Source organism: Dermacentor andersoni, chromosome 1, assembly GCF_023375885.2.
Source record: "Dermacentor andersoni chromosome 1, qqDerAnde1_hic_scaffold, whole genome shotgun sequence".
Lineage (NCBI taxonomy): Eukaryota > Metazoa > Arthropoda > Arachnida > Ixodida > Ixodidae > Dermacentor > Dermacentor andersoni.
This window is the reverse complement of record NC_092814.1, coordinates 122,674,311-122,699,402: the sequence shown is the minus strand read 5'-3', so window position 1 is coordinate 122,699,402 and position 25,092 is coordinate 122,674,311. Positions and strand designations below refer to the sequence as shown.

The following is a 25,092-nucleotide window of genomic DNA, read 5'->3' as shown; positions in this document are numbered from 1 at the left end:
GACTTTATATGGAACATCACGGTGACGCCGACGGCAGAAATGCGCCTGGAGTGTCCTTCTAACTGCTGTGACGAAATAAACTTTATTAAACAAAAATAGAGCCGGCGATCTTTTGCATGTCGCCCTCAGGGGGGGAGGGGGGTGGCTTCCTTAGTCCAGTATGCCATGGCCCTCGGCTGTCCGCCTTGCTCGGTGCATCAGTCGTCTCTGATTCTCTGGGTCAGCGTTGGTCAGCAGGTCCTCCCGCTACTCTTCAGATGTCACTCTGTTTGCTAGCACCTCCGTGACACCATTGGACTCACTCACTCATTCGTTTACTTCGTCACTTCCTCGCTCACTTACTTAGTCGTTTACTAATACCTGTGTCACACGGGCACACTTGGAAGGCCTTCCAGTCAACGGCCTTTGAAACGCCACAACTCTATCGACTCAAAGGAGTTGTCGCGCTGCTACACGGCACTTTTGAAAGGTCGTTGAGTGGTTCAGGCGTTTCTCGCAAAATTGTGTGGCGCTGCGAATCTTTATTTTCGTTTTCATGCCACGAAAAGTCAAACAACATTAAAACCATTTAAAATCACTATAATTTCTTTTATGTTTGTTTATACATTTAAAGAAATTTGTTTATACATTGCCATACATATATGTTTCGTTTTTAAGTTGCTGAGTAACGAAACTGCGGCAACGTTTGCGCCGCTCGATGCGGCTGCCGTTTTGGTGTGTGTTCGCTACATGTCAAGTGGCAAAAACACTTTATTGAATAATGAATAGCACTCATATATAGTATTTTTAGAGCATCTGGTTTGATTCGTTCTTTCTAACAGTGAGTACGATCACACTGTGTACGAGAGGGCATGTTCGCGCTGTTTCCGCTTCCGTTGCTCAACGGCCATCGAGATTTCGATAGAGTTGTAGGGTGCTCCGTTGACTCGATAGACTATTGACTCGGCGGCCTTCGAAACCGCCCGTGTAGCAGCTCGAACTTGACCTCCGACTCAACTAACTATCGGTTGGAAGGCCTTCCAAACGCCCGTGACACGGGTATTACTTACTCACTCACCCACTTACTTAGTTACTTACTCACTCATTCTTATTGCTATATCGCAATAAAAAAAGTAGAAAAAGAAAGAAAACAGTGTCAACCAAAGTCGATGCGAAAGAAGACAACGTCGACGTACATGCACGTTAGCAGCAGCAGCTGTAACAACAACAACAAAATGGATTGAAAGAACTTCGCACGAATAAAATAAATGAGAATGTTCGGAGCAGCTAATGGCTGACAATGGAATGAAGTAAATAACTCCAAATTGCAAAAAAATATTAGGTAATTATGTAACGTTGCATCATCTTTAATGCCCCTCACCCCCCTTTCAGTACATATCAATACATATACCACGTACGTCAACCTTGCCATCTTTCGTGTCGGCTCTGGTTGATGCGCTCTTCTTTAAGTACCGGACTTATGAAGCAACTTAATAAACGAGACCTTATCAAACGCCTCACTAACGTTCATGAATATAGCGTCAGTTTATTTCCATTTGTTTATTGTGCCAGCGAAATCCTGTGTAGCTTCAACTAACCGAGTAGTCGTCGGAAAGATCGACAGTGACTGCAGTCATTTTTGAGGGACAGTCTCAACACAGGAGACGTTGTGGACAACTGTGAAACCTTATATAAAAAGTCGCAGATTTGTTTGAATTAATGCTGTGTTCCTGAAGAAAACCAGTAGTATGTTTATTAATTACGAGTATATGCTTTTAAGGCTTGTATTATGTTGATGTTATTGTGAACGCCTCTTCAGCGAAGCCTCCTACAGCGAATTAGCCTGTACAACGAAAGAATAGGGGTGACCGCGAGTGCTGAGTGCTGATTTGTTGCTTTACATTGAACGCCGACGTAGCACCCCCGCCCCTTTCCTCCGTAGCCGCCACAAAGCGGCAGTGCTAGGGAACCATTTTTTAAAGCTTTCTTTGCCTCTTTCTTCGACTTTCCCAATGCTGCTGCTGTCGCTGTCTTGAACGCCGCGTAGGGAGGTGGTTCAGAGCGTGTATATGCATGGAAGGAGCATGGCAGAGAGGAAAGACGACGAGAGAAAATCGTTTGGACCTTTCCATCTCGTCGTATGCGCACAATGCTTTCTGGAGCTCCTTGGGCGTCGCCACAATACCATCTTGACAGCTGTAACTATATGTGATCCCCCGTAAAAGCATTGTAGAAACTGCAGCGCTTACCTTTCTACTAACGTGCAAGTCAAGAGGAGAGGTAGTACATAGAATGGCAAAGAGGGGGTAGGGAGAGGAGGCAGAAAATGGGTAGAACCGACGCAGTCACGAAATAGCTTTGACGCTCTTCGTTCGCAGTTTCCATACATGGGGGGAGGGCGGGGGAGGGAAAAGGTGACGTGAGAAGGCGAGGAAACGCTACTTCTAGACACGGCAGCGGTTGCGGCCGAACTGAAGATACGGTACGGTACGTTTCTGCTATTTCTGAAAAATAAACACCATACAAATTTGTGAAGCCGACAACTGACGCAGAGCATGCAGTCGCGAGGCCTAGCGTCTAGGAGACACTACGGAAGCGGTTCCACATCAAATCAACACTTCTGTGCCCGCCGCGGTAGCTTTGCACCTATGGCATCGCGCGAGGTCCTGGGTTCGAACCCGACCGCGGCAGCCGCATTTCAAGGAGGGCGGAATACAAATACGCTCGAGCATTTATATTTAGTGCACATTAAAGAACTACATGGGGTCAAAATTAACCCGTAGTCCGCCACTATGGCGTGCCTCATAATCCGATTGTGGTTTTGGCACGTACAATTAACAATTAAGTACATAATTCAATTAAACGTTAACAATTAGGTCACGATGCAATGTGCCGTGCGAGACAGGGACAATGCTAACCTTCTCGGAGGTTATGAGCAATGGCTCACAGCAAGGCCTCAAGCAAACACGTCTCGCTGTGCGTTCTGTGTACTACGCAGACAAAAAGGAGTGGTGCACGCAAAGTAACGTTGGTGCACCCAAAGTAACGTTTAACGTTGACTCACCACTCTCGTGTGACTTTAATGTGACTAACAGTTGAATAAATTAAATATTCGCCGTCAACGTCACCGATAATTATCGTCATTCAAAGCAAACAGCAGAGAAAGCTTCGCTTACATCGATTCCCACGCCTGAGATCCGCATAATTTTTTGTGAACAAGCCCAATATTATATTCTTAATTGCACACTTTTCGATTCAAATTAAGTATGACGTGACTACGAAAATATTTATTGAATACAATGCAAGAAATATGCGGCCCAGGTTATCGCCGGTTTTTGTTACACGATAGCGCATATTTGCATCGTTGTGCAAACCTCGCCCGTGAACTGTGCGCGATACCTAAGGCAGGAGCAAAAAAATAAAAAAGGAATCTGCAAGAAAATTCGTGTGTTCATGGTATTTCTTGTTTATGGCGCGGGACGCGGACGCCGAACCTTGCAGCGGCCGAACGTAGTCCTTCGTGATGTGCCACTCTGAATGGCTATTTGCACGGTGGAATTAACATGAATTTTTCTAAGCAGGTAAGCGCAATTGGACATCACTGCATAACATTGTCTACTTTCCTCTGTAACCTTGTGGTGTAACTTTGTCGCTATATTTGTGGCCACCCTTCTACTAGAGGTTCCAGACATTTTATGATGGCTGAAAATCTGTCAACGAGTGGTCTTCGGTTTTCTTCAAGTATAAACGGCGGCGTTCCGCTGTGGCTTAGTCGATTGTCTAGCATTAAAACCCACTGATGCCAGTAAGTTGATAATATGTTCTACTAGAACCTCATGTTTTATACGAATAGTGGATAACTTTCCTATCCTCGTGAAATAATGTTAGGTAAACATTGGTCCCGGCACTGGGCAAATGCTTTCACGTTTCTATTATATGATGCTTAGCAGACTATAGGGAGGACTTCATACACTTAAAGGCTCCCTAGGCTGTGCAAGAACGTCACCATGCTGCAGGGTCCTGACACCGCAGCAGCGATGGTAGACCCGCTCCCTCCTCCCCCGTTTTACCAAAATATTTTATCCGACATGGTGATCTGTTTGGAACTGATTGCTAGCGACATCACCATGGCCATTAAGGACGGGATGGAGGCGACACTTGACCAAAGTAGCAGTGGTGAAGAACCTGGAGAATAAACTAGAATTTTGACGAAGCTGTACCTTGCGTCACTTGCGGATTTCTCTGCTGAGTTTTCCACGAACCTCTCTGCGATATCGTCGGCAGCAATCGTACATTCCATCAAGCTTAGTGTGCCGAAAAAAGAAACTGTGGCTTAATTCACAAAGCATCGTTTGAATCCATTCTAAGTAAAGATTTTCGTTTGCCGGATGTACTTAGCCTGCTTTTAGCGAGTGCTACAGTGCGCAAGCTTTACAACGAAATGACGCGTACAACGAAGAATTTCGGTAGTCTCAAGCACTTCGTTATAAAGAACGCTTGACTGTATAGCTGTTCTTCAGTCATCCGGTAATGCTTCCTCGCTGAATGACCTTGTAAATAAAATGCACAGGTATTTCGCGCACCACTCCGCGTAACGTTTTAAGAAAGCTTTCGGGATATCATCCGGCCCTGGCGATTTCTTAATATCAAGCTTTAACAATAAACTTTAGGATCCCTTCTTCAGAAATAGCAATGTCAAGGAGGGAACGTATATCGATAGCGGTATACAGACGTTATCTCTCGTAAACACACTTCTAAAACGGTTGTTAAAGGCACAGCACACTATGTTCTCATACCACACGCCATTTACTATCTATGAAGAACACGTCAGATGTAGGTTGTGGATCGAAGGCTGTGAGATCGTTAACCACCTGCGGCAAGTTGTTTTTTCATGCACTTTAATTTCCATTAACTTATCGTTTCTTTATTTCATTTATTAAGCACAAGTAATTTCCCCTATGTTGTCCTTGGTGTCAGTGTTTGTTGGCTTCTTATGATATGACTAATAAAAATCGGGACCCTCGGTTAAAGCCCTTTCTTCTCATTTTTTTTACGTCAGAGGTAGGAGACACTTGGGCTCACAACACTCCATGCAGAATTTCTCGGGGGTAGACTTAATAAAGTCTGGTAGCAGCACGTTGTGATAACATTCTTTATCTCTCGCAATTTTTTTCCTCAAATGTTTCAGACAAGGTATCAGTAGCGGTGCTCATGCCTTCACCATTATTCGTTTTGGCACACGTCTCTTTATTCGTTTAAGTTTCCGCTGCGAATGGCGGAAGCTTATTTTTTATTTTTTTTTGTATTTGGACCGTTGTGGCTAAGCAAATGTTCATAAAACTTTCCAAGTTCAGTATTTGGCTGCTTTAGTGCATACAATGCAGTATCATAGTTAGTGATGAAACTTCAATCAAGCCCGACCAGATGCCGCCAGAAGACATCTCGGGCGAGCTGGTGCGGCAACGCCAAAGCCGCTCGACCGGTGCCATTCGTCTTTTGTTCTTGCGTCTTAATTCTTGCTTACCAGTCCTGTTTCCGGGGTAAAAGTGGTGTTTCTGTTACTGGTGTATAGGGGTGACTTGCTAAAACAGCTCAAATTATTTTTCCCTTTAATGTCCTTTTAATGTTCCCACTTCTTATCCAACAATTACAGCTACCTTGGTTAACAGTGTAACCTCGATAGCGGCGCGAACAACGACGGCAACGACATGATGACGACGATGGCACGACGACACAACTTTGCTGTCGAAATGTTCCAACTCTTATCCCCGTTATTCTGCCCACTAGAACGATTTAAATTGCGTCACACTATATACGGGGTGTTCACACCTAACTTGTACCAAGGATTTAAAAGAAGTGGCTAGCGGCAGCTGAATGAAACCATCGTCATATGCTTTGCCGTCATGTGGTGATCCTTAGAGTATCTTTAATATACAGTTTAATTCGTTAATTAACTAAGATGAATTATGCAAACTTTTTAATATTCACTTTAGGGCCAAACAACTAGGCGTTCCGAAGGCCATTTATTATGAAGCACCAGGGGAATAGATTGCATCCAGCGCCATCGGCAACGTGTTTGCATATTAACCCAGGAGGGGAGACAATCAAAGCCGCGGAGGGTGTGAAGTGGCTGAAGCGGAACCTCCTTGAAAATAAAGGAAGAAGGCGACCGAGACTGCGAGTGCGGGTAGAAGAGAAGAAGAGGAAGTTCATTAAAATGGCGGATATATATATATATATATATATATATATATATAAACAAAAAAAAGGGGATTAACCGAGGGGCCCGATTTTTTAATGATATCGTAAGAAGCCAACAAACAAAGACACCAACGACAACACAGGGGACATTACTTGTAATTACTAATTGAATTAAGGAAATGATAAATTAATGGAATTAATTATTCTGCAGAAAACTAAAGTAATGTTTAACAGTCTCGGAAGAGAACAGCAGTTTACGATAGGTAGCGAGGCACTGGAAGTGGTAACGGAATACATCTACTTAGGACAGGTAGTGACTGCGGATCCGGATCATCAGACAGAAATAATCAGAAGAATAAGAATGGGCTGGGGTGCGTTTGGCAGGCATTCTCAGATCATGAACAGCAGGTTGCCATTATCCCTCAAGAGAAAAGTGTATTACAGCTGTGTCTTGCCAGTACTCACATACGGGGCAGAAACCTGGAGGCTTGAAAGGGTTCTACTTAAATTCAAAACGACGCAACGAGCTATGGAAAGAAGAATGATGAGCGTAACCTTAAGGGATAAGAAAAACGCAGATTGGGTGAGGGAACAAACGCGAGTTAATGACATCTTAGTTGAAATCAAGAAAAAGAAATGGGCATGGGCAGGACATGTAATGAGGAGGGAAGATAACCGATGGTCATTAAGAGTTACGGAATGGATTCCAAGGGAAGGGAAGCGTAGCAGGGGGCGGCAGAAAGTTAGGTGGGTGGATGAGATAAAGAAGTTTGCAGGGAAAACATGGCCACAATTAGTACATGACCGGGGTAGTTGGAGAAGTATGGGAGAGACCTTTGCCCTGCAGTGGGCGTAACCAGGCTGATGATGATGAAATAATGGAAAGGAAAGTGGATGAAAAAATAACTTGCCGCAGGTGAGGATCGATCCCATGGCTTCCCATTACGCGTGCGATGGTCTACCAATTGAGCTACCGCGGCGCCGGTTCCCCATCCACATTCTAGGGTATTTATGTGTTACTACGAGAACTAACCGCGAGAGTGTTAGCCGGCGCCACCACTCACAAACCTTGGCGGCGGATGTGGAAATTTCCTTTCTGCCGCAGGCGTGACGATAACTTGATCTTTTTAGGTGAAGGCAACTGGTCAATAAACCCATACATGCTACCTGAAGGCATCAATGTTGCCGGATTCGAGACACTCGTTATGTAATGAACGAGAAGAAAAGGGGTTGACCGAGGGGTCCGATTTTTATTAATCATAAGAAGCCAACGAGCCAACGAACAAAGACACCAACGACAACATAGGGGAAATTATCTGTACTTACTAATTGAAATAAAGAAATGATAAATGAATGGAAATGAAAGTGCATGAAAAAACAACTTGCCGGAGGTAGGGAACGATCCCACGTCTTCGCAGTGCTCTCTCTCTGTTATATATATATATATATATATATATATATATATATATATATATATATATATATATATATATATATATATATATATATATATATATATATATATATATATATATATATGTATATATATAACAGAGATGGACAGCCCGTCTTTTGACAGTTCAAGAAAAAGACCGACGTTTTCATGCATTCATTTATTCATTCATTTCATTATTCATTGAACTTTAACGCATATGTCAAAGAACAGTTAATGCGAAATTCAGTCAAGATACTGGCCATAACACAGGTTAGATCAATGTATTTCACTGTTCATTGATATGAATTAACTCTTGTCAGCTACTTTTTCCTTTGTTTTTCGTTTTGGTTTTCACCACCAACAATTTTTTTGAGTCCTCACACTTTGTTATATACTCTTGGATTTCATGTTACTTATACTATGTGTGTTCCTTTATCACGTGCGTTGTACTGATTGTAATCCGCGGTAAAAAGTATTTTTCTGTATTCAGCTTTTGGTGTAGCCCGGTATGTGTCGTGCACTGCAAGTTTTGTTCGCTATTTTAATACTGCCATCATGCCGCCTGTTTTGTAGGTGAGCCAGGACCTCGTCAGGCCTGTCCACCGTTTGTCTCGGCTTCCTCTTTCTATTAACGGTAAGAAAAATCAAAGCAATTCAATACTGCGCTACGGCGAAAAAAGCTCTCACATGTGCAACAAAACGACATGACAGGTGGGAGACTGCGTGAATGTTAAGATGTCTATACCATGTTGGCGAAGGAAGAGGTAAATCGTGGTGCTTAGGTAGTTCATTCCGCACAACTGGCTGCTGATCACAGAGATTATTACACTTTGAGAACTCACGCGTGAAGTGAAAAAATAAATAAAGAAATAAAAATAATATAAAGATGAAGCGGCGATAAGGAAAGGCCGGTTTGGCGTATCTGCGACAGGTTGACACAACCCTCCGTAAATAAAGAAGAAGCAATAATATTATGAACGTTCGACACTCCTAATATTGCTGTCTTACTCGTTCGCTCCAAGAAATAATGACATATGTAAGCTAAACAGTTCTGAAACGACTGTTTCACTCGTTCGCTAAATAACCTTGCAGAGTGCGCCTTGTTGTTTCAACAAAGAGCAAGGTCCCACACTTGCTGCGTGCTCTAAATGGTGCGCGCAACTACGGGTCAGCCGAGACCAAACGATGAAGACACACGTCATACGGAGGAATCGACTGGAGCGATGCGAGTCCGATGCCACCAAGAACCGAGCGAAGCGCAGGCTACGGGATGGGCGCCGTGCGCGCTAAAGGCGGCAGCAGTTTCGCGTGGACGGGCTCTTGGAATCCTTGCTTGTGCCTTTGCTGACGGCACGCGTGAGCGCGTTGAGGGCCACCTTGCTAAGCTTGACTGTGGGACACTCGCACAGCAGGTACATCAGGTACGCGAACATGTAGATGAGCACCGTGTGGCCCAAGTAGTCTCGCACCTGCAGGGAATGAAGCATGGAAAGCCGCGCGAGGCGCTGGCACCTACGTCCGACGTAACTTGAGCCAAACGTTAAATATTCGCAAATGCCACGTAGCTGGACAGAGCAAAGGTAACGTTGTTAACCGTGGCTTGGAGACACTCAAATTATTATTTTTCATTATGCCGAATTAGATAATTAGTCTTAATTAATTATACGATTCCCGAATATTATAATTAAATAAAAAAATGTCTATGAGAAAATTGTAGAGCGACATGAAAAACTCCGGATACAGCTCCCGATATGCTCAGTACGTGCTACGCAAAAGCGTTTTTCCGAGGGTGAAAGGAGCTCGCGACTTTGCGGGTATTCGCGGGCTCCATCAGCTTATCTACAAACCAAGCAGCTACCCCAAGAAGGACGGCCGTCACCCATTCGCTGCGTGTGCGGTCCACGACGACAGGAACACACACGGAGTATAGTGGATGGTAGCGCTCTGGCAATATCCGACGAACACCTCGCCAACTCATTCAGTATTAATTGGGCTATTGGTTATACGTAGTCAGCCGCTCGGCAACCATTAGCCCTGTCCTCCCCGAAACAACTCTCGTTGAACAGAGCTGCACTCCGCAGGTAGTCGCACAAAAGCACAGCGGCACAGTGCGCACACTGCCTCCTTATTGGTCACATCACCGATGCACGCCTCAATCGTAATGGATACAACGCCTTCATTTCAGGTTTACCTTATGCACGGAACTGAAGCATGGCGTATATTTAGCTTTAAAACATTTGGAAAGCAAGTTGCGAAGTAAAAAGGTTAACTTGATACAGCCGTACCGAGAAGATAGTATCCATTGCTGTCAGAGTTTTTCATTTACGTTTGCTTTTTTTTTGTTTTCGCTAATTTAGGACAATCGAATAATCTAACTGTCTCTAACCTCTCTGCCACATATTTTATGCAATTACAAGCACTAAAGTCCCAGCACGAAATAAAAAGTCAGTGCTCCACGCCGCGGCTAAGCTAATGGGTGCTTGTGGAGTGTTGTAGGAATGCGATCACATTCCTACAACCATTCTCCGTAGGTAAACAACAACAGCGGCAGCAGCAACAGCAATAACAACAACAGCAACAACAACAACAACAGCAACAACAACAACAACAACAACGACGACGAATAAAAATGATGGCATACTAACCAGGAGCCAGTGCGTGTAGTATACCGAATGCCTCTGCGTGACCAGCCTCGTGGAGATCACTAGCATTTGGGCGAGGTATCCGCAATAGGTGAGTCGACTCAGGGGAACGAACAGGTCCAGCGAGAGTAGGCGGTTCACAAGCGCTGCAGGGAGAAACAAGCCTTACTTCGCACCGAGGCAAGCAAACATTCGCAAGCGCAGACAACTGTTTATGCGCCTTCCGAGAACATGTTTAATAAATACGCTGCAAATGTCGACATCGGTGAAACTAATTCATTAATCGTTGTTTTGTCGAAACTACTCGGCACTGAATTAAATGACGCCAGCCTGTGAACACATATTTGCCAACACGCGACACTGTTTACATGTAATTCGTCTCGCTATGTGGGGCATTCAAATTTCAAGGCGCACAGCCTCGAGCCTGTGAGCCTAGCGGTGTGAATATATTACAGTACTCCCTAATATTTTCTTATATCGCCTACTTATTTATTACGTGTCATATTTGTCAAAATCATTTTTCACGCACTGTGCAAAAGCATCGCAACAGTGCGCCGGAACGAAGGTAAGACAACTGCTGTTGAGCATACAATAAACATTATTATTATTATTATTATTATTATTATTATTATTATTATTATTATTATTATTATTATTATTATTATTATTATTATTATTATTATTATTATTATTATTTGCGGCGGAGCCAAATGTGGCCCGACTGCCACATTTAGTGCCAAGACTATGGAAGCAGCGGAAATAATTGAACGCTCGGAAATAACTTTGGACGTGCCGGACGTAGCTTTAACCGCAGCGGGTGTTCAGAGTCATGTGGTCTGGCGCCGTGGAACGGCCACAGAGTGGGACGGGCGTAAGGTAAAGCACGTATGTTAAGGCCTGTAAACACGGGCAACGAGATTAGAAAGGAGGGATCGCAAAAGTTAACAATTACGCCCACTCCTGATTAACTTTCAACTAAACAGGGCTAATTCTTTCGTTTCTTTTTAAAATTTTTTTCAATGGTATGATGTCCTCCTGCTCAATGCTTAGTGCTGAATGTTGCCTGTAATCTTTTTTCTGCAGATCGAGGGAAAACGGATGGCATAACGAATGCCATCCTTTTCAGTGTTTCAGTGAGAATGTTTCAGCGAATATTAAACACATGGAAGCGTGGAAAGAAAGCGCGGGCAGGGGACGGGAGGGGTAGTTTAAGCTTCGCTTTGGCAGAAAAGCCGTTCAGTGGGACACAGCGTCAAACAGCTGACTTGTTTCGCCCCCAACGAGCTCTTCTTTCTAGATCCCCTGCGCCCAGAAGAAGCTACGTAAGTGACGGCGAGAACGCTGACGCACCGGCTTGTCCCGTGGCGCAGACGAACACGACCCAGCAGACGGCCGGCCCCCAAGCAAGCCGGTGAAGACCGGCGTAGGTGGACGCCCAGGCTAACACGTACGAACCCCGGTTGTTCCAGTCGAACACCGAGTAGACCACCGCCAGAGCAGTCACCACGCTAAGTGTCCAGCACAGGGCGTATGTCACCTGCAGGCAAAAAGGGCCAGCCGCGCCGTCATGACGACTTCGAAACACTGTTTCTATGAAAGGTATTACCACTGAAAGATATTACGTTTTCTTCAACTCCGAGGACAAGTTCACGTCTCACTATGCTAGCACCATTATTCCAGACCCGCCGTGGTTGCTTAGTGGCTATGGTGTTGCGCTGCTAAGCACGGGGTCGCATCCCGGACACGACGGCTGCATTTAGATGGGGGCGAAATGCAAGAACACCCGTGTAACTAGATTTAGGTGTACGTTAAAGAACTCCAGGTGCTCAAAATTAATCCCAAGTCCCCCACTACGTCGTGCCCCATAATTAGATCGCGGTATTGGCATGTAAAATCCGCGATTTATTTTTTAATTTTTAACCATTATTCCATTTCGATTTGTTCATCGCCCGTATCACTGTACTATGTCTAACATTTATTATACATGCACCTTCGTACCATGCGATAGTTGTTCAGCGAAATCAGCTTGAAATGGCCAAAGTTTTACCCGTCAATTGCTCATTATTTTTAATGCGAGAGCGTTAGGGGCACCGTATCGCTAAAAACCCGGCGTCATCGTCTTGCATGGGACGTCGTTTCCCGAAAAATCATTCCGAACCACAACCACGCAGGCCCACCGCGTCGCGCAGAGGCGTTACTGAACTAATTGAATACCTCAAAGAAAATGTGTCAGAAAAATAGTAAAGTACTACCTAAACACAACCTACAGACATGAGAGCGTCGGATTGTAATTTGATTATACCAGAAAACATATTTCTGTTGCGCGGAAACTCAAACACAAACCTCTTTTCCAGCGTTTCTACCATTCATAAAGTGGCGAGGCCCACTCGGTTCCTTGCAAGAACACCATCCAGATGGCGCTCGCAAGGAGTGGAAAAAGGAAGATGAGCCAAGGCCAAATAAGAAAGAAAGGACGTGGAAGAACAAAGCAATATTCATGCTTTTCGACGCCACGTAATTGTGCACCACAAGTTTATACCTGAAGTGATTATATTGCGCTTAGTATTACACCGACGGAAGGACTATAGAACGAACATAAAAGAACAAAAAGTGGACGTACGTGGCGCAATAATACTAAGCGCAATACAATCATGAACGTCCACCAACTAGCCCCGTTCATTGCTTTACTAAACGTTATACCTGAAGGTCAAACTGTCAATGCAGCTTTCTACGTGGCGGTTCTGAAGCGTCCGAAAGATGGTGTGTGCGGCGCGCGACCAAATTTTTCGTAAGAGGGGCGCTGGATCCTGTAGCAAAACAATGCTCTTACGCACTCTGTATTGATAGTGCGTGAGTTTTTGGCACTCAATTCCATTACTTTGCTGGAACACACTCCCTACTCGCCGGATTTAGCCCGCTGGCGCTTTATTTTGTTACCCAAATTCAAAAAGGTGCTCCAGGTGCGGTATTTTGGGGATGTAGTGACTATTCAAAAGGAAACGCCACAGCTTCTGAAGCGCTTCACAGAAGAGGACTTTCAAGGGTGCTTCCAGCAATGGAAGAACAGGTGGAACCAGTATTTAATGGGGGGTATATTGAAGGTGACCACATTGACGCATCCGAAACCTTGTGAAACGCATAAAAAAAAAAAACTTACTGCACGAACTTTTGGGATAGACCTCGTATAATTTAGCCGGCCTAGAGGAAAAGAGCCGCGCCTCTCCCGCAAGAGGAGGAGAGCGCTCGTCCGTATCCTCCACTAGCCCGGCTGTGGCTTCTCCCGCGACCCCGCGCATACGCGAGCCGATCTTGGAGGTCATCTGCGGTGGGTGCCCTGCGGTGAAGGGCGATCATGCAAGGGCGAGCCGAGATGGCTGGTGCTTTCATGCGCGCTGTCTTCCCGCGCGCTTAGCATTGGAGGTCGCGTAATCAAAGTTTTGGAGCCACGGCACAGCCTATAAAACTACGGCCCTGCGTGTAATTGTCTAATACTTTGCTATCGCTATCAATGGTTCACCTTTCGGGCGAAACTGCGACTCAAAAAAAAGATTGTTCAATACTAATTAGACCCTATCCCACTTATAAGTGCATTGGACTATCAATAGCAAGTGCTTTAGGCCCCTCGACCTGATCTACCGATTAGCCTTACTCACCTGTCCTTACAGTTAGCATCGCGTGATTTTTACTGGTGTGAGTATGTAGGCTTCTACTGATTCCTTACATATTCTATGTTATATTTTGGGCAGAATAGGTCAACTATACAGTGAATCCGTAAGGCGACAGCGACACCGTAAGGCGTATAAACTAAGCGACTCGGAAGGCTGTTAACATTTATCGGAAATGCGGAGATGCACTGCAACTCCAGCCGAATACGTACGGGTGTATTACTGCTCACCTAACGATGGTATGCACACAAAAAGGGCCACCACAAGAAAGACAAAAACGCAGCCCTCTCCATTTGCTCACTATTCATAGGTGACCATGAGCCAATACGGGTGGAAGAATAAAGGCTATGTATATGTATGAGTATACTGCCCGCGCACGCACTGCCCTTCACACGGCCATGGCCGAACTTTTTATCACATGTTGCTCAACTATAGCTGTCAAGAGGCGCCTGACTTTGGAACCAGCATAGCTGTATCTTTACATTCTTAAAACACTCTTCGTCATTTTGGCTAATCACTCATGTAGCCACAAAGTTGAGGAAAAGCTGGTTTAGAAGCTGGAATAAATTCGCTACGCGTTTCCTTAGCCTCACTTTCTGTGGCAAGGCAGATATTGATACAACTCATGTGAGGTGTTGAAATGAAGCAAAAATTAAGACGTCGCTCACAATAAAACGAATGTTTGATAAAAAATTCTCACTTAAGAACGTCCGTGCTGACGAATTGCGTACCTTTCCGAACCTGATGTGGCTGTACTTGTGAAAGCAAAACGCCGCGAGGACTCCAGCCACGAAGGATGTCAAATGGCCCGTCGGCCACAGGTACATTGCTCCATGTCCTTTGAAAAAGAAGCTGCGGAAAATTAAACAGGACCATTAGTGGAACAGGGAGCCCATAAGCAGGCGTGACGGGCCCCCTTCATGTGTTAACAGCTGCAGACAGACTTTCCTTAATCAGTTCACTATGGGCATTTGGTGCCTTCAGCCATATGCTTTTATCAACAGCATGACGAGGTGTCAAGTATTGACATTTTTTAAAGAACTGGGTAACACTGATTCCTCTATCATTAACGGTAATTATGTCCAAAAGCAAGGTCGCAGGCACGTATAATCAACGTACGGAACCGTACAACTCTTTGGTCCAAAATCTTGTTTGTATTCAAGCGACCAAAGTAGGTTAAATCCGAAAGGGAGGCATGCAATTTTTGATTAAATTACTATTTAGGTGGCATACCGGCCACTTCTCTGAACGCGAAGCGTTCTTTTTCTCTATCAGTCACTTTGCGCCTGTGGCCTCCGAACTTGTCTGGACCCTCTTCAATTAACAAAGAAGTTTCCGGCATATGCATGGAGCGAGGGAACAGCAACCTTACGGCTCTCCTTCTCTTGTGGCAGCTAGCACTTTGAGATGATTGGCGCGTGCATCACGTCCCACAGCAAAAATTTGCCGATGAAATCGAGAGTGCGGCAGTTTTCCCCATCCTTCCTTATGGGCAGCTTTGAGACGCTATGTGACATTGCTACGCTTTCTGGGATCGGCCCAGTTTATGTAGTTCACTAGTTTCTTGATTGGTGCAGGTTGTTACAGAACATGTTGCAACCTTTCTTTCATCAGACTACAACAAATAATTCGTCATGCCACCGTCGTTGTGCAGTCGCCTTGTCATTGTAGTTGCACACATGCTCGCGTCATGCGCACAATTTATTGCCTTACACGGACACGTCGCGCCATCTAGACAACTTGCGGAAAGCAAAACGAGGCAATCCTTACCAAAACATTTACACCCTGAGTATGTGGGACATGCACAATTTTTTGTTTCAATAAAGGTAGCATAATTGTTATTGTATATTCTGATCACATATTGATGAAATTTTACTCCTAAGAGTGCATGTCACAATGTGCCCGCGTCAGAGCGTGGGCCATTTGCACGCTTTAGTCTTTGTCAAAAGCTTACTGAAAATGTCATTGGGCCTTGTACATACCTCTCTGTAGAACATCGCTGCACGTAAAGGCGCAGGGCCTGGGAGGGACAGAGCTAGATCGCAGCTTCACACTTTTCCGAGATCACACTTCACACTTCACACTTTGTCACTCTAAGAGTGGCTTCTGAACGTTTCACAAAGAGTGTGTATCCTGTGACCACACAAGGACACTGTTCTCGCGGAGCTGAACACCGAATATAATGAGTACATAGGAGGAAACGGCGAATAACAGGGCGGGGCCGGAGGGCGAAGACCCATTAGGCTGGATTGCGCACGCCCGTACAAGGAGGCCACGAAACTCACTCGAGATCGCTGATGTACGTGTATGGCAGGGGCTCGAAACCATTGACGTAGTGCTGGACGCCCACAGCGGCGCAGGCACCCAATGCGACGGCCACCAGGCAGATTACGCCCGCCATGGGTTTCCTGCGATTGGCGCGAACGAGAAAAGGTGCTCACTTGCAGAAAAAAACAGCGAGATTGCTTTTTTTTTTTACATGTTTGTCTGGCTGGGCGCATCATAAGTAATGCCAGAGTTTTGGTAATGCTATTGGGTTAGCTCCTTGAACAAACCCCGCGTGCTGCAGTCACTTGTCAAGGAGCAAAGCAGCAGGACTGGTTGCTTGCTCACAATGCCATACCACTGCAATAAACCTAGCAGCAATTGCGACTGCTGTTTTGAAGTTGAAGTTCATTCGTATGCAAAACATAGGTACATAAATGCAATATACAGACGAGGGTCCCAATGTAATGATACTGAAAACGGGACCCTCGGTTAGTAACTACAACAGAATTGTAAAATAGTTGGCAGCATAACAGTGGATAGCATAATAATATATTAGTTGCAAGAAAAGCAAATGATAAGAGAGAAAAAAGAAGAAAAACCAAACAAACTATGCTCTAATCGATGCAGTGTAATAGAAATAACAACGGAAGTGGCAAAAATTATACAATTGTTAGAGGCAAAAAGCAAAAAAAAAAAAAGAACGAACAAAGAAAAAAAAAATGTGGCGCAATGTGAATACTGCAAAAAAAAAAAAAGAAGCAAGAATAGGTGATACTTATTAGTTAGGTGACAATGAAAATACAAATATTTATTAGGAAAAATTATCAGAGGTTAGGAAAGAATCTTTTAGCGAAGCTTTGAAACGCTGAAATGTAGGTAGTATTTTAAGCCAAGCAGGAAAACGATTCCAAAGTGTAATGGTAGCGAATGTAGATGTTTTTTTACCATAGTTAGTGTGAACTGATGGTAACAAAAAATTATAATTGGAAGCGAACCTAGTAGGGTTTGTATTTCTAAGGGAGCTGCTTTGAATATATTGAAAGGTCAGCTGGGAATCAAGCAATTTATAAAACATTATTGCTAAATTGTAGTTGAATAATTTTTTTATACATAGAATTTTCTACTGCTCAAGCAGGCCGAGAGCATTAGAGCGCGGTGAACTGTGGATGATGGTACGGATTGCTTGATTTTGTATAAGCTGGACTGAAGACAAATGACATAGATATGTATTACCCCAAACGATTAATCCGTAGTTAATGTGTGAATGAATGAACGAAAAGTAGAGTGAAAGCAAAGCAGAAGGAGAAAAATAGTGTCGTGCCTTGATAAGCGCACGGATACCAAAAGCGCACTTCAGCTTGACGTGATTGATGTGCAGGTGAAACTTCAGATGGCTGTCTAGGATAACCCCTAGAAATGAAACGGAGTCGCTAATGGAAATAGAATGATTGCCTAAGGTTAACGAAGGAGGAATAATTAATGACTTTTGGTGCGAATGGAATACTAAAAATTTCGTTTTAGATGGATTAATGACTAGATCATTGTCATTGCACCAATTCATTAGGTGGTCAAGAGTCTTATTTAGTTTGATTACTAGAGAAGAAATACACTTATCGGCTATAGATATAGTTGTATCGTCAGCATATACAACGTAATGACTTAAGTCAGTGACGTCTGGGATATCATTAGTTTACCTTTAACTGGCCGCCCCAGATAGTTTGATTTCGAACAACAATGTAAAAAAAAATACCGCTAGTTAGTCATTGGTACTTTGCGGTTTTATGGTGCAAGAGCCGTAAAGGCATATTATAATGTGCGCCAGGTAGCATCATTAAGGGCCAATGTTGCTACGGAGGCAGAAAAGGCCCGCTCTGTTGTCTATACATGACCCTGAAATAAAAACGTTCCCTGTGAATTCTTGCCAGACAATGTGACCCTTAACAACTTTCTACAGCTGAAATTCGAATGGAATAAGAACTGGCAATTGACACTTAACGTTGTACAAGATCTGCTGTCTTGCGTGCGCATATCAGAAAATAAGTATGATTCTTTATACACTCTAAACGATACACTTCTCATTGTAGTTACAGAACGTAAGTAGCTTAGTTTCATTTTGCATGATTTCAGATCGGATTCCCACGTGAACTACGCAACTTCAACTGCATTATAACGATTGTTTTTCTTAAGAAGCCCACAGCAAGCACCTGAACAGGTAGAACTCTTAACTCTTAACCTATACGACTTTTATTAGAGCAATTGAATACCCAAATACCGCTTGGTTTCCCTGTGCTAACATGTCAATAAAGATATTAGAAGGCGTACCAAGAAAAGCAATAAGGTTCGTTTGCAATAAGTACAGACCTATAGAATCACCCTCCGAATTGTTAATAAAAGCTAAAATGCATACCCTGCCAAATTGCACCTTGCCGGCGCGCCAGAAACTGTTTTATCGATTACTCCACAATCAGAGAGAGAGAGAGAGAGAGAGAGAAGGGAAGAAGGAAAGGCAGGGAGGTTAACCAGACTGAGTCCAGTTTGCTACCCGACATGTGGGGATGGGAAATCCACAATCAATTAAATATAGAAGCGTCAAGGTACATCTCGTGTTTAGACACATGGCCGACACGTTGTAAACACTCACTGATGCGAAAGGAATATTGTTTCAACTCATACAGCTTCAAACATTCATTTCTTGACTCGCTCTTACGGGAATGGAATGATCGTCATAAATTATTAACGATAGCAATAAATCTTTAGGTGAGTAGTTTGTCTTTACTTGAAAACAATCTACACAGTTAGCAACGCAATACGATTATTAGCTATTATCTTTCTATTGTGATATAAAACTTTCACTGAGCACTGTGTTAAATAAATACATTTTTTTCCACTCGTACTACTAGCATTTATAAACTTGGAAGTGTGATATCAGCATTAAAGTTGCGGTCTCCAGTGTTTCATTATGCGTTTATTGACTACCAAGCAATGCCGTGTAAAATATATTGTCCTGTTAGCATGAATTCGCTAAAATGGTGCTATATTTTTACCCACTTGTACTCCAATTTATACTACTCTAGATTGTGCTAGGTTACTCTTTATAGGTTCAATTGCATTATGCTCGAAATTGTGTGTCCTTCCAGCAAAACTTATTTACAGGATAGACAGTATGTTTAAATAAATGAAACTACCATGTTAAAAGGAAATATTGTACCTGTGTACTATACTCGTGCATTGGTGTTCCTTCAAGAAAGTCTGCACAAAAATGTAAGATGACGTACAAAAGAAAATGTTGACTCAAATCATCGATTAAAAGAAAAAAAAGCTCGAGAACGAAGAATCCTGAACTCACTTGGCTAGAAGGAACACAAACAGGAGGGTTGCCAGGAAAAGCTGGTAATCACAGGCAATGTACCACAACGTGGGTAGACACTAGAATTAAACAAAAAAACAGAAAGGTTAATCTTATGCCGTATACAAAGGCGAGTGTGCGTATAAACTAAGTAAACCGCGAGCATGCACGCAGAAATTGAGTAAATACTGTAACGTAAGCGAGCAAAACTTTTCTATAGCAAGCTTTCATTGTTGCATTTTTACTTTCGCTGTTAAGCCTTCAGGACTCAAGGTATACATGAATGGGACCTCGGTAAGGATCATTTTGGTCGATCTATTCTTTTCACGTTTCCTCACCGGCTTGGACGCGCCACGGACGCCGTCATCACAGGTGAGCGCATCTAAGCGCGGAGTCAAGAGCAGCGTCGGAGCCAATGCGAGAACGCGGAAAGAATCGATCGCGAAAGGAGTCCTTACATGATACGATCTCTCGGACGGCTTGCAGAACCAAGAATCCAGCAGGACGAACAACGCAGACGACTGGACAAGTGGACGACTGATGAGCTGGACAGCGCATCTGCCTTGTTACCTCACTTGTAACCTCTTCTGCGCTGCTGGTCATGCTGAACGTAAACCAACTCGCACAGCTTAGAACCATTGTATAGGCCCTTGCATACGTTAAAATGCCGTCAACTTTTTTTCTTATTTTTTCTTTTAACGCAACAGTACACCACGTACTACTTAATTACACTGGCTATGAAGCAACATACGCGTAAAGAAATAAGACGGCATATACCGTGGACGCCGTAACTGTCACACTCGAGGCGAAGAATTCAACTATTGCCACCGATAGTCGTCGTTCTCGGCTGATCTCTCTACCAAGCGCGGTTCAAGCACAGCGCTGCTTAGCTGCTGTGATCTGACAAGAACCGACTTATTAAATAACGTGACATGACCCATGGCCGATCATATTAGACCTGTGTGAACAAGTCGGCTCTCTTGTTTTGTTGAACACAACGATGTCCGCGAATGAAAAGTGCAGTATGAAAAGTATTTGGTACAGACTTTTCAGCTTTTATCGGGCACAGTGTGAAATTTATGTTGGTGATGCGGCCCAGACAGGCAAATTGATGCCTTTAGCCGCATATCCTAAGACCGCTGTATCAATGCATACTGTGCGTCTCAAAAATGTCTCAAAAAAAAAAAAAGAAAGGCGAAGCCGCATGTCACTGCTCCGTGCACGCATTACCGCAGAATGCCATCACAACAGAAAAGCTACGCGCCCTTTCAATCAAAAATGTTTTTTTTTTTTCTCCCTCGAAGTGCGTATGGCTTTTGTTATCAGTGAAAACTTGCCAATATTTTGATCTCGTGCATCTTTCGCACCAGCGTTATGAAATAAAAGCACATATAAGAGTACATATATAAGAAAGGAAACATATCGCGACACAGGGTAAAAAGCCGTCAGCGCAAAGTTAGATAGTAAAAAGGGCACGTGAAAATAGGACTTGTGAAACTACGCTTCGTGCAGCACACTTATACATGAAGTATGCGCAAACATCAGTGTCATTTATTTGTGCAATCGCAGCCGCCCGGACGCTGACCATGCTGCTGCTGGTCCGAATAGCAGGCGACTAAATTTGAAGAGGCAGTAACTATCAATGTTACATTAAACTAGATTGGCAAACTATGGTTTTAGAATAGCACTAAAGGTCACTCTTATACTGTGAGTGGAGTTTTAAAAAAAGATACAAAAAAAAAAGAAAAAGAGAAAGGGTGACGACGCCACTTCGAAGCTTCCCCGCCAGCTCCTTGCGACGTCATGGATGTGAGAAGCGTCTGCTCTGAAATGGGTAATTGTTTATCAACAAAGAAAAATTACACTGCAATGCGAACACATCAGATACCCAGAGTAGCAAATTTTAGTAATTTTCCCTGGGCAATAACGGCCCAAGTAGAATGACATACTTTGAAGTTCGTAAAGTCTCATTCTCACACTAATGTAGCGGTTAGTGCGCGGAAATGAAAAGGTGAAAGCTACCTCTTTATTTTCTCCACTAGTAATCAACCGCTTACACCAAATCAAAGCGAATGGAAATTAAAAAGAACAATTAAACACTCTAAGTGTCCAACGTTAAGTTTCATGAAGTGTCTGTTTATGAAAGGTACACAGGGCGCAGAAGTATATCTTGCACCCTTTGAATACACTGGCATTTGTCCCGTGTGCCGAAGCTGGGGCGCTATAGCGTAAAGCTATCTAAACTTTTTTTATTCCAATTCTGCAATCAGCCCTCCATATGACTGATTGAAAAATTTTCGAGGCCCCACCCACTGCGCCTGTCTGTCACGCGACGTCACGAAAACCCCGAAAACGCCCCAACTAATATGATAGATGTGCACTGATTATGCATGATTAGACAAAACACAAGGAAAATAATTATTTCACATTCGACGCCTTTTTCGCTATTAGCCCTCTGCAATTGGTCAAAAGTGTTCGGGCTGCGTTCACTTCGCCTGTCTGTCACGCGATGTCACAAAACCGCGAAAACTCACCGCGTCAAAGTGACGTGTACGCAGTAAAGCTGCATTAATATGCCGAACAAAACAGAATTTTGTTTTTGAATAGCCAGAGAATGCCCCCTTCCGAAAGGAATAGAAGATGGCTTCGCGCCGATCACTGTGGTACTGGCTACTCGGAGCTGCAGGGGAGCGTGGATTTAGTTGCGTAAAATAAAACATTTTCGCGGCAGTATAACGTTATCGAGACCTTTCGGCACGTATACGACATCGCTTTGCCAACTCTACTTCGCTGAGGATCCGTTTTAGCGGCATTTTTAACCTTCCGTTGCACGCCGCTGCGATACGCAAGCTAAGTAAGGGGAGCGGACCAATCGCCAGACGCCGGCAACACCCTGCTCATCCAGTTATCTACTTTCACTGTGCTGGCTCGGGCCCATCGAAACTATCTCCACTTGAGCGTGCTCCTCGCCTCTTCTCAGCCTATTAGACAAGAAAAACTGCTCAATGTAGGCAATGATATTCGCTTTGAAAGCAAAAGAAAGTCACATCCTATAAACGAGAAGCGCATTTGATTGGACTTTTGAAACACCGCTTCAGGTTGCCAACCGACGCTTGCGTCGGTGGTTGCGTAAATTTGACGTCAGGAGCTTGGAATAGTTTTACGGCATAGGGCGCCGGGACTTGTGCTGGGAGGGTAACACGTACCACGTCGAGCGGGTTGCGCAGGTTGGACACGTGCAGCAGCACGTGCCACCAGTTGCGGCGGCAGACGTCGTTGACGAGGTACTGAACCACGTCGTCCACCAGGGGCCCCGACACCAGCAGAGGGTAGAGGAAGAACACGCCCACCAGGAACGCGCCAGGCACTGTCAGCCTGCGCTCGAAAGCGCTCTGCTCAGCGCGAAATTCGCCTTTGGCTCTCGAGGCTTGGTACGCACAAGTGTCCGCGAAAATTGTATAAGGACGACGTTTGCAGTTCATGGGTTTGCATTTCAAAATGATTCACTACAGTTTGTTCTTCGCTTGTTTTTAACTTATGACCATTTTGATTAAGATTTCACACGACAACACCTCTTTGCTATCGTCTTTCATGATATACTAGGGTTCAGCGTTTTAGGTTTTTATTTTCCCAAAGTTCTGGCGTACTTCTGTAGGTGTTTAGTTTCACCGAAAGAGAATGCCTTTTTTATCCGTGAATATACTGTTTCTGGTGAAATTTCAGTTGCCTTTTTCGGTGGGTAATTTTTCACGCCGAGCTTGTTTTTTTTTTTTCTGCCACAATCCATTAATTTTGTTGGCGCTGGCACGTTGGGCATGACCGCAGATCTTGCTCTTCAGCACTATAGTTGCATCTAATATCTCGAATAACAAAGTTTTCGAAAAGCCGTCTAGCAAGTACACACCGCCATGCGGGGATGTGTACTACGCAGGAATTAAAAGAGTCCTTGTATTTGATATTCGAACGCAAATAGAGTGATGCTTTATTCCTAACATTATGTGGGCACTGAGCTACAACAGCTAATGCAGAGAAAAACATGACTAGTTAAATACGGCCCCGCTCATAGGATCAGTAAGCTTGCCGAGTTCGTCTACCGCAGTGGCCGTAGCGCAAAGACTGCAAAGACCAGTAGGTCTCCCGAGACCCCTTCGCGTACTCTTCCCCTCTCCCGCTTGACGGTTCGTCGCAGTGGCAGGCAGAAGGGACGCGAATCAGAAAAAGAAGAAGTACAGACTGCTTTGCCGGTAAGCTGACGCGTGACCTACAGATCTCCAGACTCCTTACATTGTATCGCCTGTAGATATGCAGCTGCGCGCCTCCGTTCATCGTCTTATCTCTCCGGTATATTTGCTTTCACTGACCCTTTCCAGTTAACGCCGAATTACCCCCCCCCCCCCCCCCCCCAAAAAAAAAAAAGTTCTGCGCACTCTTCTCGTTTTTTTTTTCAATTTATACCGAAAACACTGAACCACAGATATACCTTTAACTAGCTCTTCACTTCTTTCAACCTTTGCTCAGGTTGCGTAGAAATAAGCCGGGGAAAAAGACGACTGTCTGATGGATGTTTCATGCGCCATTTTACGTGAGGTCTACACTATGCACTACCCATCGCGATGGCTCGGTGGCTATATGACGTCGCGCTGCTGAGCTCGAGGTCGAGGGTTCGATTGCCGGCCGCAGCGGCCAGATTCCTACGAGGGCAGAAGTGCCCGCGTACCGGGCTTTGGGTGCATGGTAAAGAACCTAAGCCGGTCAAAATTAATCTAGAGCCCTCCACTACGGCGTCTCCCATAACACACTGTGCCCCCCAGTTTCGGGGACATTGAACACTACAATCTTTTAACACTATGCGGTATGGGCGCAACGCTGCCAGTCACGTGCTTAGGATACGTCATTCGTTCGAAGAGCTTACCCACCTAATGTATCTCATCACTGCTGTCACAGGAAGGAGAAACCAAATGGACTTCTTTCTTTTGACTTCGCTCAAGATGCCAAAAGCAACCAAGAAGCCACTGAAAAGAGTTGAAAAAAGAAAGCGTACATTTTACGGTGTCCGGAAAAACTCAGGACACTTTCGCACTCAGTATGTCTTGCGCTCAACATTTTTGTTGTGTGTGTGTGTTGCGCTTGCAGTTTTACAGAAGTGGAACATTTATCTCATCATACGTAGCTGGGTAACGTCATAGTGAAAGCTCAGTGATAGGTTTGGTAATACTTATGCAACTAGATATACAGCGTTGAATTAGCGATATGACAGACGGCAACATCTCCGCATCTCCATCTGTGGCACTGACGAAGTGTAATTTGAAATAATTTTTTTTCTCTTCCACACTGATACAAATAAGAAATAAGGCACATCATTTTAACCCGCAATGTAAATGCGTATAAACACAAGTGCTGCAATTGGCGATAAGTATCGCACAAAACACAAATGGTCCCACTGCTTTCTCACCTCATGATGAAGAATGTCTCGACTGAGAGCATTCCGTTAATGATGATCGTGAAACCAAATCCATCGATGATGTCTAGCGCTTTCATTCCCCGGACTGCAACAGA

The 25,092-nt window shown here is 44.2% G+C and overlaps 2 protein-coding genes across 2 annotated transcripts; both read right to left on the bottom strand.

Moving 5' to 3' along the window:
- Positions 1–7,739: 7,739 nt before the first annotated feature.
- LOC126543331 (nose resistant to fluoxetine protein 6-like) lies at positions 7,740–18,148 on the bottom strand. The gene is made up of 5 exons (XM_050190456.3): positions 16,208–18,148; positions 14,654–14,774; positions 11,608–11,794; positions 10,261–10,403; positions 7,740–9,084 (listed from the first exon to the last, which is right to left on the bottom strand). Exons 1-5 carry the CDS (start codon positions 16,321–16,323, stop codon positions 8,902–8,904), a joined length of 750 nt encoding a protein of 249 aa, XP_050046413.3. The 5' UTR covers positions 16,324–18,148; the 3' UTR covers positions 7,740–8,901.
- A 925-nt stretch (positions 18,149–19,073) lies between these two features.
- LOC129388225 (uncharacterized) lies at positions 19,074–25,076 on the bottom strand. Its single transcript, XM_055078362.1, has 4 exons — positions 24,989–25,076; positions 24,453–24,548; positions 22,743–22,911; positions 19,074–19,616 (listed from the first exon to the last, which is right to left on the bottom strand). Exons 1-4 carry the CDS (start codon positions 25,072–25,074, stop codon positions 19,533–19,535), a joined length of 435 nt encoding a protein of 144 aa, XP_054934337.1. The 5' UTR covers positions 25,075–25,076; the 3' UTR covers positions 19,074–19,532.
- Between the last annotated feature and the right edge of the window lie 16 nt (positions 25,077–25,092).